The sequence below is a fragment of the Pelophylax lessonae genome, assembly GCF_965119305.1.
Source record: "Pelophylax lessonae genome assembly, chromosome: 2".
NCBI classification, from domain to species: domain Eukaryota; kingdom Metazoa; phylum Chordata; class Amphibia; order Anura; family Ranidae; genus Pelophylax; species Pelophylax lessonae.
The window spans coordinates 177,299,964-177,315,507 of NC_138769.1; the positions used below are offsets into that span (position 1 = coordinate 177,299,964).

Below are 15,544 nucleotides of genomic sequence, written 5' to 3' on the forward strand. Positions count from 1 at the left end.
TGAACCATGTCCTCCTGCTGCCCTGGCAGCTTATGGGACGCAGAAAGACGCAAGACATCGCAGGTCTTTCCCTGCACTGATGATTTTCAGCGCACTGTTAAGAAACAATGGTGCAATATACGCAAGCCTTTTGCTGTACCAAGTAGGTTCAAGCTGCGTTGTCCTGTCACGCCCGCTACTGATGAGCGGTGGTGTGTGCCACCTCAGGTGGATCACGCGGTGGCGGTTTTGTATAGGTCCACTGCGATTCTTGCAGAGGATACCCCGGTGTTCCGGGATGCTATGGGCAGGAGACTGGAGTCTCTTGCCCGTCATGCTAACTCTATTACGGGTTCTATGCTAAAGGCTCTATTTGCTTCGCTTATGGCAGCCCAGGCTGTCGCGAATTGGACGCAGGTACTCAGGCGCGTCCTGGTGGCTGATTCAGCCTCACCGGCGACATTGGATTTGGTGGATCAAATCCATCAGGGTGTCATGTATTTGTGTGATGCGGACCTGGATATAGTACCGTTGGCTGCACGTGTACACAGTGTGGCGGTATTGTCTCGCCGCCTGGTTTGGTTGAAGTGTTGGTCTGTGGGCCAATCTTCGCGCAAGACCTTAGCCAATCTGCCCTATGATGGCTCTCGCCTTTTTGGCGAATCCTTGGATGCACTGATAAAGGGGGTCACGGGTGGTGAGAGCACGCTCCTGCCCCAATCCCACCAGGCTAAGGCTGCTCATGGTATGAAGCATGCTTTTTTTCGGCCCTCTCAGGGGTCCTTTCGTGCCTTTCGGTCGCCCTATAGGGGCAAACCATTCATAGGCCAAGGCTCCCAAAAGAAGCCGTGGTCAGGTAAGCATAAGTCCGGCCAGTCCGGATCCGCTGCCCATAACAATGCGGCCTGAAGGGGCGCCCTCACCCAGTTCTGGGGTGGGGGGACGCTTGCTCGGTTTTTCTTCAACCCTGGTTGGCCCGTGTTCGGGACAGTTGGGTTCAGGAAATCGTTTGTTCTGGTTACAAGATCGAGTTTTCTCTCCCGGCCGGAGAGCAGATTTTTTCCCTCAGGTGGTTCCGGTGCCTCATCGGGACAGATTTCGGGGGTTCTCTTCCAATCTGTTCACTGTGCCCAAGGAGGAGGGCAGGGTACGTCCAATTCTGGACTTACAGGCTCTGAACCGCTTGTGCGGGTTCGCAAGTTCCGCATGGAATCCCTGCCGGTCGGTGGTGGCTGCCCTGGTTCCGGGGGAATTCATGGCTTCCATCGACTTGAAGGATGCGTGCCTTCACATCCCGTTTTTCGAGGGTCACCAGAGGTGACTTCGATTTGCCATTGCGGAGGATCATTGCCAATTCGTGGCGTTACCTTTTGGTCTCGCTTCGGCTCCACGGGTTTTTTTCGCCAAGGTGCTTGCACCGGTTTCTGGCTTTGTTGAGAGCCCAGGGCATCTCTGTCTTGGGGTATCTGGAAGTTATTCTGGTTCGGTCTGCGACCAGCCAGGGTCTGGAGGAGGACCTGTCCTTCACGATGCTGACTCTCAGGAGTTTGATTGGGCGATTGATTTTCCATAGTCGACGCTGTGTCCGTCGATTCGTCTTCCCTACCTGGGAATGATTCTGTACTCGGTCCAGGCGAAGGTCTTCCTACCGGACGACAAACTCAGGATTCTTCAGGAGAAGTCAGGTCCCTCAGGGACGTTCCGTGCTCGTCACTCCGGACGCGCATGAGATGTCTGGGATTGCTGGTCTCGGCTTTCGTGGCGATTCCCTTCGCCCAGTTTCACACGCGGGGTCTCCAAGCGGAGATCCTGTCCAGGTGGGACGGGCGACCGCAATCTTTGGATCCGGTTTTCGTTGGGCCATCGCACCAGAAGGGATCTTCTGTGGTGGCTCCAGTCCCCGACGGTGCCAGGGGGCAAGTCTTTTCGTCCTCTCTCATGGACGGTGGTCACCGCGGATGCCAGCCTGTCGGGCTGGGGTGGTGTTCTGGGCGTTCTTTCCGCCCAGGGAACTTGGTCGGAGGTGGAATCCTCCCTTTCGGTCAGCATTCTGGAATTGCGTGCGATGAATCTCTGCCTTCAACGTTGGCCGGACAGGCTGCAGGGCTGTCCGGTTCGGGTGCAGACGGACATTGCCACGGCGGTGGCTTACGTCATTCGCCAAGGGGGCACCTAGAGGGCCCGGGTGGCTCTGGAAGTGGCCGACATTCTGTCTTGGGCCGAGACGCATGTCCCGGCGATATCGGCGGTTCACATTCCGGGGGTGGAGAACTGGCGGGCGGATTATCTGATGCCGCCAGTCCCTGGACCAGGGGGAATGGCCCCTCCGTCCGGGTGTTCTCCAGATGTTGTGCGCGACGTGGGGTCTTCCGGAGGTGGACCTGTTCGCGTCTCGTCTGAACAGCAAGGTGTACAGGTTCGTGGCAAGGCCACGCGATCCTCGGGCAGACGCGTCGGTAGCTCCGTGGCATCAGTACCGGCTGATGTATGCGTTTTCACCGTTTCAATTGCTGCCCAGGTTCCTTCGCAGGTTGGTCTCGGAACCAAAACACGGTGATTCTTGTGACACCGGACTGGCCTCGCCGGTCCTGGTACGCAGACCTCGTGCATTTGGCGGTCGACGCCCCGTGGCGTCTGCCTCTTCGGGAAGATCTCCGGTCTCAAGGGCTGATGTTTCATCCTGCCTTGCAGTCGCTGGCTTTGCCGGCCTGGCTGTTGAAACCGAGGTCCTGAGGTCATTCACACTTTGATCGACGCGAGGAATTTTTCCTCGGGGGTAGGTCTTTTACCGTATTTCGGAGGCCTATTTTGCCTGGTGTGAGTTCAGGGGGTCTTCACCTCGCCCGTGGTCGGTGTCTGGGGTGTTGTCCTTCCTTCGAAAGGGTGTTGACAGCGTTTGGCGCTGGCTATGATCAAGGGTCAGGTGTCTGCGATGGCCGTTCTTTTTTCAACGTCCTATGGCATCTATCTCCTTGATTGGCACTTTTGTTCGGGGGCATCTGGTCCCTCCTAGGAGGGTGCCTCTGCCTCCTTGGGACTGGAATCTTGTTCTGTCCGTGTTACAACATGGTCCTTTTTGAATGGATCGGGTAGATCTCGTTGTCTATGTTGTCCTAGAAGGTCACCTTTTTTGGTTGCGATCAATTCGGCTCGCAGAGTGTCGGAGCTGGCAGCTTGTCCTGCCATTGTCCGTATCTGGTCACTCACTTGGTTAAGGTGGTCTTGCGACCTAGCCCTTCTTTTTTTCCGAAGAGGGTTTCGGAATTTCACCTCAATGAGGACATTGTCTTGCCTTCGCCTTGCGCGAAGTCTAAACATTCGGAGGAGGTGGTGTTGCACTCCTTGGATGCTGTTCATGGCGATTAGGGTTTACCTAAAATCGTCTGAATCTTTTCACAAGTCGGATTCTTTGTTTGTCCTTCCGGGGGTCCTCGGAAGGGCGTAGCGGCGTCGGCTTCTGCCGTCGCCAATTGGTTCAGACAGGCCGCTGAACAGGCCTATGCTTTGCGGGGAAAAGTTTACCCTATGCCTGTGAGGGCGCGCTCTACCAGATCTCTGAGTACGTCTTGGGCCTGTCGTCATGGGGCTTCTGTGGCCCAGGTGTGTAGGGCGGTGACTTGGTCGACCGTGCACACCTTCACTCTGTTCCACAGAGTGGATGTTCAAGCATCGGCAGATGCTTCCTTTGGCCGCAAGGTTCTCAGTGCGGCGGTCCCTTAGGGCCCCTGGTTTTGGTCCTTTGGGCTGTTTGGGATTTCTTTGTATCCCTGGGTTATTTGTTTTTTTTCCTGGGTTATTGCTCCCGTTGAGCAAATTTTTTCTCGTGTTGCCCAGCTGGTTTCCTTCCTTTGATAAGGTTACTTTCTTTGATGTGGAGACTGCGTTGCCTTTAGGCGCGGCTGCGTTTCCCACCCCTCATGTTTGCACTGCTTTGGGACGTCCCCATTGTGACGAATATGAAGATGGCGGCGACTGTCGGAGGACGTACGAGAAAACTGAATTTTTGTAAAATCTTACCTGTAAAATTCCTTTCTCTGAGTCCTCCGACAGTCGCCGCCCCCCGCCCCTCTTTTGGGGTTTAGGTACTCTACTGCTATTCCACTGAAACTGAAGCAGGAAACAGGAAGCAGGAGGGTATAGACTGAGGGGACCACCCCCTGGGGTGGGGATATGTTAAAAGCTTTAATATTGACATATTCTGTTGCCTAGCTACTCCTACGGAGCAAAGTCTAATACCCCATTGTGACGAATATGAAGATGGCGGCGACTGTCGGAGGACTCAGAGAAAGGAATTTTACAGGTAAGATTTTACAAAAATTCAGTTTTTCCTCAAAATTCTACAAGCCATACCACATAATGACCACGTGAAAAAGTTTGTTTGAAATCTTTGCGAATGTATTAACCACTTAAGCCCCGGAAGATTTTACCCCCTTCCTGACCATGGGGTATTTTGCGATTCGGCACTGCGTGACTTTAACGGACAATTGCGCGGTCGTGCGAAGCTGTACCTAAACTAATTTGACGTCCTTTTTTTTTCCCCCACAAACAGAGCTTTCTTTTAGTCGTATTTGATCACCTGTGCGATTTTTTGATCATGCGATATAAACAAAAAAAAAAAGCGTAAATTTTGCAAAAATATTTTTCAATTTTTTTTATATGAAATTCCAAAAAAAAAATGTAAAAATCAAAATTTTTTAACATTTTCGTCCAATTTGTTTTATGCTACATATGTTTGGTAAAAAAAATTGCAAAAAGCGTATTTTGATTGGTTTGCGCAAAAGTTATCGCGTTTACTAACAAAGGGAAAGATTTTTGTCATTTTTGTTGTTTTTTTTTTTTAACACGTAATGGCAGCTTTTTTTTTTTTTGCGGGACTGCGACATTGGGGCGGACAGATCGGGTCTTGACTGACATTTTTGACACACTTGGGGTTAACAGTGACATTACTACACTACATTACTATACATATGCACTGTTACTGTAAAATGACACTGGTAGTGAAAGGGTTAACTTTTTTTTGAGGGAGGGGCTGTGTGTGTCCCTAGGGGTGTGATTCTAACTGATTGGCTGTGGCTTGAGGTGTAGGAACAATGATCAACGGTCCTACATAGTAGAACCGTATGATCACTGTTCCTACACAGGGGAGAATGACAGGCGGCTTGTTTACACTAGCCGCCTGCCTTTCTCCCGCTGTCACGGACGATCGTGAGTGAGCGGCGGACATCGGGTCCGCCGCTCACACGCACGGGGGGTTTGTGATCGCGCGGGAGCGCGCCCGCTCCCCAGAGCCTCACAGGCTAGTGACGTACCGGTACATCACTTTGCCTGTGAGGGGCTGACCGCCGCAGTATATGTACTTGCGGCGGTCGGCAAGTGGTTAAATAAAAAACAAAAAAATCCCATGTACATAAATATTCACAGCCTTTGCTCAATACTTTCTTGAAGCCCCTTTGGCACCAATTACAGCCTCAAGTCTAGTCTTTTTAACCGCTTCCATACAGAGCAGTTAGACACCCTTCCTGCCCAGACCAATTTTCAGCTTTCAGCACTCACACTTTGAATGACAATTTCTCAGTCATGCTACACTGTAACCAAACAAATTTTTTATCATTTTTTTCACACAAATAGAGCTTTCTTTTGGTGGTATTTGATCACAACTGGGTTTTATTTTTTCTGATATATGCAAAAAAAGAGCAAACATTTTGAAAAAAATACACTTTTTTTAGTTTCAATTATAAAATTTTGCAAAAAATTTATTTTTCTTCATACATTTGGGCCAAAATGTATACTGCTACATGTCTCTGGTAAAATTAACCCAAATTAGTGTATATTATTTAGTCTGTGTGAAAGTTATTGAGTCTAGAAGCTATGGTACCAATTACTGAAAATTGATCACACCAGATGTACTGACTGCCTATCTCCTTTCTTGAGGCCCTGAAATGTCAGGACAGTACAAATACCGCCCAAATGACCCCTTTTTGTAAAGTAGACAGTCCAAGGTATTTAGTAAGAGGCATGGTGGGTTTTTTGAAGTTGTAATTTTTTCCCACAATTCTTGGGAAAATGAAGAAAAATTTTTTTTCTTTTTTTTTCCCACAAAGTTGTCAATTTATAAGCTATTTCTAACACATAGCATGTACACAGCAAAAATTACACCCAAAAATACATTCTGCTACTCCTTCCGAGTATGGCGATACCACATGTGTGAGACTTTTACACAGCCTGGCCACAAAAAGAGACTTCACGTCCAAGAAGCACCTTCAGGCGTTTTAGGAGCATAAATACACATAAAACTTTCTTACTACCTATCACACTTTTCAAGGCCCTAGAGCACCAATACAATGGAAAAGTCCACAAAATGACCCCATTTTGGAAAGCAAACACTCCCAACGTATATTCTATGAGGCATTATGGGTCGTTTGAACGTGTCATTTTTTTCCACAAGTTTTTGGAACATGTGGGAAACAAATGAAAACCTTTTTTTTTACACAAAGTTGTCAATTTATAGGATATTTCTAACACATAGCATGTACACAGCAAAAATTACACCCCAAAATACATTCTGCCACTCCTCCTGAGTATGGCAATACCACATGTGTAAGACTTTTTCACAGCATAGCCATATAGAGGGGCCTAACATCCAAGGAGCATCATCATGCATCCTAGCCACTTGCCTAGGCCTATTTTTGACATTTGGTGTTTACAAGCTAAAATCAGTTGTTTTGCTAGAAAACTGCTTATAACCCCCAAACATATATTTTTTTTTAGCAGAGACCCTAGAGAATAAAATGGAGATTATTGCAATATTTTTTATCACACCGTATTTGCGCAGCGGTCTTCCAAACGCAATTTTTTTTTGGAAAAAATTCACTTTTTTTAATTAAAAAATAAGAAACAAGTAAAGTTAGCCCAATTTTTTTCCATAATGTGAAAGATAATGTTACGCCGAGTAAATAGATACCCAACATGTCATGTTTCAAAATTGCGCACATTCACGGAATGGCGACAAACTTTGGTACTTAAAAATCCCCATAGGCGACAATTTAAAAATTTCTACAGGTTGCCATCTTTGAGTTACAGAGGAGGTCTAGGGCTCAAATTATTCCCCTTGCTCTAACGATCGCGGCGATACCTCACATGTATGGTTTGAACACCGTTTACATATGTGGGCGGGGTTTCTGTATGCGTTCGCTTCTGCGCGCGAGCTCACGGGAACAGGGCGCTTTAATTTTTTTTTTTTTTTTCTTACTATTTATTTTATTTATTATTTTTTATTTTTACACCGTTTAAAAAAAAAAAAAATTGATCATTTTTATTTCTATTAAAAGGAATGTAAACATTCTTCGTAATAGAAATAGGCACGACAGGACCTCTTTTTTGTGAGATCTGGGGTCAAAAAGTCCTCAGATCTCACAAGTACACTAAAAGATAGAAAAAAAAAAAAAAAATTATATAAAATGAAAAAAAAAAAGGACCTTTTAAACCGGTTGCTAGGCAACAACATTTTCCGTAGCTCCGGTCCTCCAAGACCATAGAGTCAAGTGAGGGCAAGCTTGCCCTCACTCGACATCCTGTCTGTGAGGATCTGGGACCGATCGTTTTCCCCGCTGCCGGCGGGTCCGGTAAGCGGGGAAAAGGACCGGAACGCGGCGGGAGGGGGGGGGGGCGCCTCTTCCGCCATCCCGGAAGGGTGATCCCACGGCGAATCCGCCGCTGGGACCACCCTTATCGGAAAGCCAAAGCTTTCTGCTGCCATAACACCGGAATTTAGGTTTAAACGGAGGACGTATATAAACCTTTTTGGACTTGGACATGGTGGCTGTATGAAGGGTGACAGGTACTCGGGTACTTTTTGGGCAGGTGACAGGTACTCTGGTACTGATGAGCAGGTGGCAGGTACTCGGGTACTCCGATAGGCAGGTGACAGGTACTCGGGTACTCTGATGGGCAGGTGACAGGCAGGTGATAGGTACTGATGAGTAGTACTGCTACTGATAGGTGATACTGATACTGTACTGATGGGTACTGATGATCAGTACTTATACGTGATAGGTACTGATGAGTAGTGATGGGTACTGATGAGCAGGCGGCAAGTACTCGGGTACTTCAGGCGTCAGGTACTCTGATGAGCAGGTGGAAGGTACTCGGGTACTCTGATGGGTAGGTGACAGGTACTCAGGTACTCTGATGACGGGTACTCCGTTTACAGGTAATCAAAGTACCCGAGTACCTGTCATCAGAGTACCCGAGTACCTGTCATCAGAGTACCCGAGTACCTGTCATCAGAGTACCCGATGGGCTGGTGACAGGTACCCGGGTACTTTGATGGGCTAGTGACAGGTGCTCTTTATTGGGGGGGGCAATCAGTGTGTTTAGCGTGCACTGTAATCGGTAACTAGCTGTTACCGCAATCTCCTCCCCACACAGGATGTGTTAGGAGGAGAACACAGTGACAGCTAGTTACCGTGTTCTCTGTTGACATTTGTGACCGGCTGTGATTGGACACAGCCGGTCACGTGGTAAAGAGCCAATTTCATTGGTTCTTTACCTAGATCGGGGATCGACTCTGTCCGAGGGACGAGCCTCGTCCCTGATCGCTTGCAGAGAGAACGAGCGGCTTGTGCTGGAGCCGCTCATGTGATCGGCTGTGATTGACACAGCCGATCACATGGTAAACAGCCAATTTCTATTGGCTGTTTACCTTGATCAGGGATGGGCTATGTCCGAGGTACGAGCCTCACCCCCGATCGCCGCGCTGCACGCCCCCCGGGGGCGCGCAGTAGAGGGGAGATCCGGGCGACGTCATATGACGGCGGCCCGGATCCTTGCAACCACTTTGCCGACGTCATATTACATGACTCGGTATGGAAGTGGTTAAGTATGATGCTACAGGCTTGGCACACTTATTTTTGTACAGTTTCTCCCATTCTTCTTTGCAGGACCTCTGAAGCTCCATCAGGTTGAATGGGGAGCATTGGTGCACAGCCGTTTTTCAGATCTTCCCAGAGATGTTTAATCGGCTTCAAGTCTGGGCTCTGGCTTGACCACTCAAGAACATTCACAGAGTTGTCCTGTAGAAACTCCTTTGTTATCTTGGCTGTGTGCTTAGGGTTGTTGTCCTGTTGGAAGATGAACCTTCGCCCCAGTCTGAGGTCCAGAACGCTCTGGAGCAGGTTTTCATCAAGGATGTCTTAGTAGATTGGTGCATTCATCTTTCCTTCGATCCTGACTAGTCTTCCAGTTCCTGTCACTGAAAAACATCCCCACAGCATGATGCTGCCATCACCTGTTTTCACTGAATGGATAGTATTGGCCAGGTGATGAGCGGTGCCTGGTTTCCTCCATACGTAATGTTCGCCATTCAGGCCAAAGAGTACAATCTTTGTTTAATCAGACCAGAGAATTTTGTTTCCCATGGGCTGAGTCCCTCAGGTGCCTTTTGGCACACTACAGGCGGGCTGTCATGTGCCTTTTACTAAGTAGTGCCTTCCGTCTGGCCACTCTACCATACAGGGCTGATTGGTGGAATGCTTCAGAGATGGTGGTGGTTCTGGAAGGTTCTCCTCTTTCCACAGAGAAACGCTGGAGCTCTGTCAGAGTGACCATCGGGTTCTTGGTCAAGTCCCTGACTAAAGCCCTTCTCCCCTGATCGCTCAGTTTGCCTGGGCGGCCCGCTCTAGATAGAGTCCTGGTAGTTCTAAACTACTTTAGTTTATGGATGATGGAGACCACTGTGCTCACTGGGACCTTCATAGCTGCAGATTTTTTTTCTGTACCCTTCCCCACATCTGTGCCTCAATACAATCCTGTCTTGGAGGTCTACAGACAATTTGTTGGACTTCATGGCTTGGTTTGTGATCTGACATGCACTGTTAACTGTGGGAACTTGTATAGACAGGTGTGTGCCTTTCCAAATCCTTTCCAATCAGCTGAATTTACCACAGGTGGACTCCAAGTTGTAGAAACATCTTAAAGATGATCAGAAGAAACAGGATGCACTTGAGCTTAATCTTGAGTGTCATGGCAAAGGCTGTGAATACTTATGTACATGTTGTTTTTTCTTTTTAATAAGTTTGCAAAGTTTTCAATCAAACTTCTTTAGCGTTATCATTATGGGCTATTGTTTGTAGAATTTTTAGGAAAGTAATAAATTGAATATATTTTGGAATAAGGCTAACATAACAATGTGGAAAAATTGAATGCTGTGAAAATTTTCTGCATTCACTGTATGTGGATGCACATTTGCATGTGGGTGTGTAAGCATATACATGGGTATATGTTTATCCTAATATAAATATATTCTATTTTAGGGCTTGAGCTATTTTCTTCTTTTCTAGGAGCCAGCTTAAAAAGTTAAAACCCAGCTTTTCAAATCAGCTGCCCGGCACCCAGAAAAAAAAAAAGGCAAGAAAAAAATAGGGGGAGAGTGAGAGGGGGATAGGAGGAGGGGCCGAGAGCGAGGGAGAGAGTGAAAGTCTCAGGCAGATGTGTATATGCACAGTGAGGTCCCCTCGGCTCTATAGTGTGTACAGAGGAATCCTCCAGAAGTTTGGCACTCTCCCACCTCCACCTTCCTCATAAAACCAGAAAATGGCCTGCTCTGCTCCCCCCACACGTCTATGGGGGGGATTTGGGGAGAGAGTCTCCCCCACACCTGGCCAATTAAAGGTAAACCGTGCCCCCCAACTATTTGTAGGTGGTGTTCTTCCCTCAGCCAGTGGAGGATGGGCTCAGTCTGCACTCCTACCTCCCCCAGGGGCTAAGGAAACAGCGACACGCAGGCAGGCTGGAGCAGCGAGATGGGGAGCGGCTGACATGAAATTCTGTGCAGAGCACAGGCCCGGCGCACCATTTCCCCCCGCCTCGCACACCGTTCAGCCGCGGACCTGACACTCATACCCAATGTCCGATGTGTACCGGGTGACCGCAACGAGGAGGCTGACAGGGGCAGAAGTCGAGCAGTGCATCCTATGGATGTGCTGAAAGTGGAGAAGAGGCAGCTGGTACTGATTGTTCAGCGTCGTCCATGTGGACGGTGCTGATCAATTAGAATGCTGCTTGTCCGTTCACTGAGAAGCATGGATAGGAGCCGCGGGAATTTCAAATCCCTGGACCAGCGAAGCGGCGTCCCGATGCCTGACAGCAGACAGCTGAAATCATAGGCTGGCCATACACTATACAATTTTCTTGTTCAACTTTCCTTTAGATTTACCAAAACCATGTAATATAGGGTCAAACCTAAACACTTTCAATTTATATGCAATCAGGCAGGTCCTTGCACTACATAGTTAAAGGTAAATCTAAAGGAAATGGAATAAGAAAATTGTATAGTGTATGGCCAGCCATAGTCGCCAATGCGACCTGGCGCCTGGGATTTGTCGAGCTCTGTTCTATCTGTGTTTTCTTTCTTAAATTGACACTCCTAAACTCCTGAGGAAGCGGTTATCCCGCAAAACATGGAGACAAGACTGTCTAAATGGCAACTATATTAAAGAGATTGGCTGCCATAGTAGATAGATTCAGAGTACCTTTATCCTAGAATTATGGAAAGGAGGAGGGTGTTGAGGCAAAAATTTACTTTTATGGTACCATATATAAGGGCTGCTTTACACATATACTTTTCTTTAAAATGCATTTTTATTCAAAATGTATTAATCAGCAGAATACATCAGCAATAACCTTTTTTTTGTCCTATTTGCTCAATATAATTGGTTCCATGGGATGACCTCAGAGTCATATTCATTGGTTAACATCATTTGAAGGCTGGACACTAAACAGGTTTCACGGGAAAACATTTCACTGCTTCTTCAGGAGCTTTGTAGCCCATACAAAAAAGAGCAAAAATTGACATCTGTTGCTGCAATACAGAATAAATATCCATAATTACATAATATGTACAACAAACATAAACAATGCAATTTAGCATATTTGAAAAGGTGCTGTGAAACCCCAGTGCATGCTCATACCCGGAACTGGACCACCCACAAAGAGAACCGGTATGTACGCCTGTCACGGCGAATGTGGGAGTCATACCCGCAGGGGGAAATCCTTAGTCTGAGAAGTTGGAGCGCAAATAAGCCACACTCAAGAATGGTTCTAAGGAGTCCTCCATTATTACAACGTCAGACCCGAAACACTAAACATATTGATCAATTAAAACTGCTCAAAAGAGCAAAGGGGTAGGAAGGATCGATCTTTTAAAAAACTTATACCATAAATAAAAAAAACATACATTATATTGCCTTATTGATTTTTCACAGGTTGTAACTATTAGATAAATCCAAAAGCATACCTTAAAAACTCCAAATGTTTAATGAAATCCGCATTTAGAGTGGTACAACCCTCATAAATTGGTCAATGCACAAAGACAACACATTACTTCTAACCAAAACTTCATTGTAATATATCTAAAATCAATATAGAGAAAGGGGGAAGCAAGTAATATAGATGCACATAATGCCGGTCATAATGTCAGGCAATGCAACATAGATCTCCAAGAGTGTGTCTGAAGTGTACGCACATATATACATGTGGGTGCATAGATGCACGTACACTCACACCCACCTCCACATCCATGCACACATGTACATACATCCACAGCTATTGCTGGAGCCAAGGCTCACTTTTAGCGAACCAATGGACCGGTAGATAGAGGGTGGATTTCAAAACAGAAAGGGGACTAGTGATCTTGATGTCTCCAAATTGGAATTCCTTAAACAATGGAAAGTTTTACAAACTATTCCAATATATCCAAATGCAATCATACCATCAAACATAGAAAGCCATGTTGATTGATCAGCGTACTAATATCAGGAGTCTCACCTGTGATAAAGGCATACAGACTGGACAAGAGCTGCATCAGCAGAGTGTTGCAGCTGTCTCCCTTATAAATGAAACTCCTGCCCAGTGACACCCACAACGCCAATCGCGTGTAGCTTTGCCGGCCCGGAACCGAGATTCCTCAATGTTCAGTGGGGTATTATGTGATTAGTCCAGTTCTTTGAAGGAGACAATATGTTTTTAGCTGCTTTTTCGGTTTGGTTAATGTACCAATGGTTTTATATATGTTTGTATAATAAGTATCTCTTTAAACTATATTTAGCTGTGGGAATATGTACCATGAAAGTCCATAGTGCCTCACAATTATTATGTGAAAGTGTAGCATATTTTCTATTCACTAGAAAGAAATGAGACAAGTTGAGGTGGAATTTGAAAGGTTACTACTGATAAAGCAAAGCAACACTTTTCCCTTTATTGCAGCCTTCAGCAGACCCCTATACCATACTTTCCTTTCAATTCTCTGCTACTGTTATGCCATCAGGATTGAAAGCAACACCTTTGTAGCACCCTTGCATAAGTTACGAGTCCATGGAGTGTTAGCTTGCACAGGGCTTTGTGTTCATTCTAGGACAATGCGAATTGGCATAGCACTGTCACATGGGTGAGTTGTGTGCTCCTCTATATTCAAATGAGTAAAAAAACGCGCTGTTAAGAATTGGGGGGGGGGGGGGGGGGAGACAGAAAAGGTGATCTGAAACTACCCAATAAAAAGCATAAATGTGGGTGTTTTTATACATGCACTAATTTTTCTTTATTTTATTTGGTTGCCACATGTTGTGCAGCAATGATCACTTTGGAAGTTGTGTTGGGGTGCCCTTCAGAATGAATACCAGCATGCTGCACCAGTGCACTTAAGGTTCCTTGCTTTGCAATGTTGTAATCTGTGTTAGTAGTCTTTTGTGAGGGTAAATCTTGAGGCAGTATGATGCAGAGTATCAATTCTAACTGCTTTAAAAATATTTTGTGTGTGAAAATATCCTTTTATGTCTTGATTTAGAAAGTGGAAAAGAATTATGCATTTGAGATTCCAGATGTGCCAGCCAGCTCTGAGTACCTAGAGGTTCGATATTCAGTAAGTAGCGCTGTCAAACACGACAAAGTTTTCCATGTTTTTTTTTTTTTTTTTTCTTTTTTCCAGAAGCATATACTCTGATCCACCGGAACACGGAATAACTGTTTACAATTGAATCTGAAAGCAGTGTGATGCTTTGGCCAATAGGAAACCTTGGTTCCTACCACTATGTGGATGTTACTTGACATGTACCACATTCCCAAGCATTGTTGCTGACCCAAGTATACCCTTTCATGGAAACGGTGTTACCTGGTGGCAGTGGCTTTTTTTCAGCAGGATGATGCGCCCTACCACACTGCAAAAATGGTTCGTGAATAGTTTCAGGAACACAATGGGTTTAAGGTGCTGATGTGGCCTCCAAATTCCCCACATCTCCGTCTAATTGAGCATCTGTGGGATGTGCTAGAAAAAACAAGTCTGATCCGTAGAGGCCCCACCTTGCAACTTAGGGCTTAAATGATCTGCTCCTGACGGCTTGGTGCCAGATAGCACAGCATACCTTCAGATGTCTAGTGGCCTCCACACCTTGATAGGTCATGATGTTATGGCTGAATGGTGTACATTGCTGAATGTCTATCCTGTGAACGTTTTACTTTTCTCTATCATTCGACAGACGCAGCTCTTCCTATTCATAGGGTTATGCTCCTATGGATAGACACTAGGCAGAAAAAAACTTGTCCACGCCTATAGGGGCTGTCCCAGCAGGCATAATCCCTCAGGCTCTGCTATTCTCAACAGTTTTGTCTGCTTAGTGTCAGGGATAGGACCTAGCTCCCTGCTGGGACTTCGATCTTAGCTGTAACAGGGAAAGTTTGATTTGATTTTTTTTTTTTTTTAACTGGTAAGTTCCTAAGGACCAAGAGCCAGAGGAACTACAAGCAACAGCTGGCTGGTATTCACACTGGATAATCTAGATCCTTAAGGTCTCCCAGCCTGGCCATCGAGCGATAGCAGGTTATAGTCCAGAACTAGATCTCGTCACGACAGTGCCCTGATGGATGGGGGCGAGCCTGCGAGGACATCGTCTCGCCGGGATGCAAACGACCTGGAACGCCATGAGTCGTGGCTTCCCCTTGGCTAACAGCACCCCCATCCCTGGTGGGAGGTGATCTGCTTCGGAGTGGTGCCCACCTTGTACCATGGTATGGTGAGTAATATGTCCCTCCGAAACCCCCGGAGGTCGCGGGGCGGGCGTGGACCCCTCCCTGGAATAGTCAGACCTTAGGGGCTCCCTCGGTTCCCTGGCACCCTTTAGGAAATACCCCTTGGCATTTTCCCTCCCCTAGCAGGTTTTTACCTGGGGGGGGGGGGGTGGTTGCTTCAGCGCTTATTTGAGGGGGGGGGACATCCTAAGTATATCCCTGATTGGGGATCCTTTTGATTCCTTCTATTTTGGGACCCTTCATTGCTGTGGTTCATGATTTCTGTGTTCCCATTAGTTTGTATGGGCAGCCATTTTATTTATTTCCCCGTTGAGAATGTATTGCAGCCATTTCTCTTTCGTCCACCGACGGACGTAGCTGCTGCTTTAAATCAGACGGATGGGTAATAAGCCCCTCCCCCTAGGAGTGACCAGGTAGAGCGAAAGGCTTTGACACGCCCCTGGGCTATTACCCCTAGGCTATTACTTCTGGCCTCACTGTCGCATCTACA

General features: G+C 46.8%; 1 protein-coding gene across 1 annotated transcript in view; it reads left to right on the top strand.

The window, feature by feature from the left end:
• The window catches only part of POLA1 (DNA polymerase alpha 1, catalytic subunit), a 1,022,539-nt gene that overhangs the window by 195,488 nt on the left and 811,507 nt on the right, over nucleotides 1–15,544 (top strand). Inside the window, exon 13 of the mRNA XM_082247055.1 lies at nucleotides 13,817–13,891. Within this exon, the coding sequence (XP_082103181.1) occupies nucleotides 13,817–13,891 (75 nt within the window). The remainder of the gene's footprint in view (nucleotides 1–13,816; nucleotides 13,892–15,544) is intronic.